General features: G+C 60.0%; 1 protein-coding gene across 1 annotated transcript; it reads left to right on the forward strand.

Moving 5' to 3' along the window:
- The first annotated feature begins 1,041 nt into the window (after window positions 1-1,041).
- SIGMAR1 (sigma non-opioid intracellular receptor 1) lies at window positions 1,042-3,485 on the forward strand. Its single transcript, XM_027631968.1, has 3 exons — window positions 1,042-1,093; window positions 1,650-1,742; window positions 2,031-3,485. The coding sequence occupies exons 1-3, from the start codon at window positions 1,042-1,044 to the stop codon at window positions 2,255-2,257; spliced, it is 372 nt and encodes a 123-aa protein (XP_027487769.1). The 3' UTR covers window positions 2,258-3,485.
- The last annotated feature ends 446 nt before the right edge of the window (window positions 3,486-3,931 follow it).

Raw genomic sequence — 3,931 nt, forward strand, 5'->3', positions numbered from 1 at the left:
CGGGCTGGCGCTGGGAGCGCTGGCGCTGGTGCTGCAGGTGCTGCGGGGATGGCTGGCGGCCAAGCGGTACGAGTTCACCCCCGCCGAGATCGCACAGCTCGCCCGGCACCACGCGGGTAACGCGGCCGCCCGTGGGGACCGGGGAGGGTAGCGGCGGGGAGGGGAAGCGAGGAGGGACGGGGGTATGGCGATGGGGATTTGGGATGGGGGGCAGAACTGGGGACGTGGCGGGGAGCGGCGGCCTGGGATGGAGAGGGGAGCCGTGTCGAGGGCGAGGAACCAAGGAGAGTCCGGTACAGGGGGGCCGGGATCACGGGGGGAATGGGGTTGGAGTCAAGGAAGGGCCAGGGGCTGAGACTGGGCAGCAGGACCGGGATAGGGAGGGGATCGGTACAGGGCAACAGCCACAGGGAGCATGGGGGAAGCGGAGTGGAAAATGGGGCTGAAGCAAAGGAGGGATGGGGACCGGGCCAGAGGCGTCACCCAGCCCTGTTGAGACTGGACCCCGGCCTAGGGCGGTTCTCTCGGTCCTTGGGCTAGGCCAGGTCAGGGAACCAAGCCCCACGTGAGTCAGAGGCATAAGTGGCCCCCTCACTGGGGCTGGAGGGGAGAGCTGTCCCTGTAGGGCACAAGGGTGTACGGTCGGGACTGCATGTCACCGGGGCAGGGGCACTGTCACCTTGCTTGAGACCCCCCTATTGCCCATCACCTGGGGTGGGCTATAGGACTGGAGCACTTTGTGCTGTTTATTCTCTATCACTGTCCAGGGAGATGATAGAGATGGGTCAACAGGGGCTGAAAGCTGGGGAGAGGAGACATCTTCCCTAGGCAGACCCCTCTAAGAGAGCTCTGGGACCCTGTGGCTGTGCAGGGGATTCTGGGGGTGGCCAGCAGAGCTTTTCCACTGCCGGGGACTTACAGTGACCCTGGCTGCTGCAGGGCTGGACCATGAGCTGGCTTTCTCCAAGATCATTGTGGAGCTACGAAAGAAGCACCCAGGCCACATCCTGCCAGATGAGGACCTGCAGTGGGTGTTCGTGAATGCAGGCGGGTGGATGGGCTCCATGTGCCTGCTCCATGCCTCGCTCACCGAGTACGTGCTGCTGTTTGGGACAGCTGTTGACACCGGGGGCCACTCAGGTAAGCAGGAGGACAGGTCTGGCAGGCAGGGTTGTTCTGTGAGCTCTTTCCACTGCACTTGTCTGGGTCCAGCTACCCTGGCCATGGTGTGCCTGGCACAGGTATTGCTTCACTTCTTGTACGGGGTGGACGATGCTGGAGAATAATTTGTGGGGCCTAGCCTACGTGGTGTCCTGCAGCACCTGCGGGTCCCTGTGCGTGACATGCTGTGTGGCCAGGACTCTCCGCATCCAGCTGGCAGGCAGTGGCAGACGTCTCATCTCCCGGTGCTTCAGCAGGAAGCAAATGCCAAACAAGGTGGAAACAATGGGGCTTAAGGACACCAAGCAGCCCAGGCTGGCTGTTCACACAGGCAGCCTGGGTACTAGACCCGTCTGCGCTTCTTGGTGTATTGAGGCCCTGGGGCTTGGCATCTTCACCCCCAGAAAGCTGCTCCATGGTTCAGACCTGGGCTCCTGCAGGTCCCTGTCAGGGACATGCTCAGCCAGTGCTGTCTTGTCCTCCCATAGGTCGGTACTGGGCAGATATTTCTGACACTGTCATCTCTGGGACATTCCGGCAGTGGAAGGAGGGGACCACCAGAAGTGAGATCTACTATCCAGGTAAGTGCAGTAGCCATAGCACCCTGTGGGTTGCATCCATGTCCTTGGGACAAAGCCACTCGCTGTCATAAAGCCCCTTCCTTCAAGCTGGCCAGAAGCTCTGGATAGGGCAGTTTATGTTCCCAGTGACATATCCCAGCACCTCAGTGGGTGGCAGTAAAAGAAAAGTGAGCATGGCTGGGGGTGGATTGGGATGCTCAGCCTTGCAGGTCCCAATCTCAGGTGTCTCCCCTTTGGGTGTGATGTGGGGCAGCTCCTGGGAGCCGTGCTGGTTGTGTTTATTGGCAGGAGACACCATCGTGCACCAGGCGGGAGAGGCCACATCAGTGCAGTGGAGCGCGGGCACCTGGATGGTGGAGTACGGCCGGGGCTTCATCCCCTCCACACTCGCCTTCGCCCTGGCTGACACCCTCTTCAGCACTCAGGACTTCGTCACCCTCTTCTACACCCTGCGTGTCTATGCCAAGGGCCTACTCCTGGAAGCCAATGCCTTCTTCAGCACCTTTGGATGCTGAGCCAGTCTTGCCAGGGCACCCTGCCGAGCCCAGTTGGCTCCATTCCTCCCAGCCTTTCTCTCTTCTTCCCCAAGCCCAGGTTCTAGCAGAGGCAGCAGGAGATCCCCTGTGCCTTCCCCAAATTTCTCTGTCCTTCCCCATGGGCCAACGGGGTGCCAGGACAGAGGGATCTTGGTGGTCACAGCAATACAGACCACCAGTTCTCTTTACTACTTGCCTCTCCCTCTTTTCTACGGAGTCATGTCCAGCTTTTCCATCCCTCAGGGCTGGAGTGGCCTTGCAGTGTACAAACACCTCTGTGTGCTCTCAGCATGCAACGGGAGAGGGGCTGGAGCTGGCTGTCCCCAGGCCCCACAAAATTTCTGCAGCTCTTGAGACATCAGGAGAAGGATGCTGCCCTCAGGGCTGGGTGCACAGGGTGAGCCAGGCTAGAGCACTGACTGTAAAGGTCAGCCAGTAAGTCCCCCATCTCCCTGGCAGCCTGCCGGGACTGCGGGCAGCGCAAAGCACTGTGTCCAGCTGGCAGCATCTCCTGTGGCTCCATCCCTGCTGATGTAGGTTGGCGGCACACAGTGTCACCCTGGCACAGGGATCTCAGGATCTGTGCTGAGACCCCCTGGCAGTGGGGGAATGCCCAGCTTCCGTGCTGGAAGTCCCTCTGGTCCCCTGTGTGTCACCTACCCCAGGGGATGGGCCAGGGCTGGAAGAGGGTCCCTTTCCCACAGTCCCCTCCCTGCAGTCCTCCCCCAAGGGGGAAACCCACCGTCTGTCGCCTTAATGGAAACCCTGTTCTGCATGGCCTCTTGGCTATGCACGTACCCAGTGTCCTCGAGTGGCCAAATGTCTGTTTTACTAGCTCAGGATGGGATCTCGCCCTTCAAAATGCTTCCCCTGGCTGTGAGATCCCGTGGGGACAGCCACTCTGCTTGGCTCCCGGCATGGGATCCCGGCTGCCGACGGAGCGCTGCAATGCCCCAGTGGAACCCAGCAGTGGACCCTGCTTGCATCCCTGTGGCCAGACCCATGTGGGCTCACTGCATGGTGGAGGACTTTCACCTCCACGCTGCTGCCAAGCACGTGTGTGTCCCTGGCCACCCAGGCCTGTAGCATGTTGCTCCTCCTCCTCCGTGGACTGTCCCTGTCTGCTGACCAGCAGCCCTGCACATGGGCTACTTCTTAATTTGCTACCTGAATAGAGATAACAGTAATAAAGTTGTTCATCCCACATGCTCAGGTGTCTGGGAGAGTCTCTGGAGCATGCTGAGCCCTGCCATGGCAAAGGCCAGCCACATGCTCAGCAGTAGTCTTCCTGACAGCTGAGTGTCCCCGGGGAAGCTGGTGTCATCCCTCTTGGGGTCCTGGTAGATAGAGGGTACAGTGTTGGGCAGGATCAGCCCTGTCTCAGCTCCCAGGGATTGGCAGAAGATGGTGCTGTTACTCCTCTCTCCACTGCAGTTGCTGAGGACCAAAAGCCTAGGCTGATGCCAGGTCCCTGCTTCCATGGGGGGTCTCAGAGCCCAGGAGGCTCTGTCCTTTTGGGGGACAGTGCCAATGCTGGGTTTGTGGTGGATGGACCTAGACACAGCAGGTGATGGTTCTGAGAGGTTTACACACACACGTACACACACGTACACATGTTGGCAGACATGCTACATGCATGTATACATGGAGGCA

The sequence above is a fragment of the Corapipo altera genome, unplaced genomic scaffold (genome assembly GCF_003945725.1).
Source record: "Corapipo altera isolate COAL_440 unplaced genomic scaffold, ASM394572v1 48036, whole genome shotgun sequence".
Lineage (NCBI taxonomy): Eukaryota > Metazoa > Chordata > Aves > Passeriformes > Pipridae > Corapipo > Corapipo altera.

Bases quoted from the DNA above. Each gene is read 5' to 3' on its own strand.
- SIGMAR1 (XM_027631968.1), top strand. From the start codon at position 1,042: ATGCAGGCGGGTGGATGGGCTCCATGTGCCTGCTCCATGCCTCGCTCA. The intron at 1,094-1,649 runs GTACGTGCTGCT...GTCCTCCCATAG, and splicing joins CTCCATGCCTCGCTCACCGA to GTCGGTACTGGGCAGATATT. The intron at 1,743-2,030 runs GTAAGTGCAGTA...GTTTATTGGCAG, and splicing joins AAGTGAGATCTACTATCCAG to GAGACACCATCGTGCACCAG.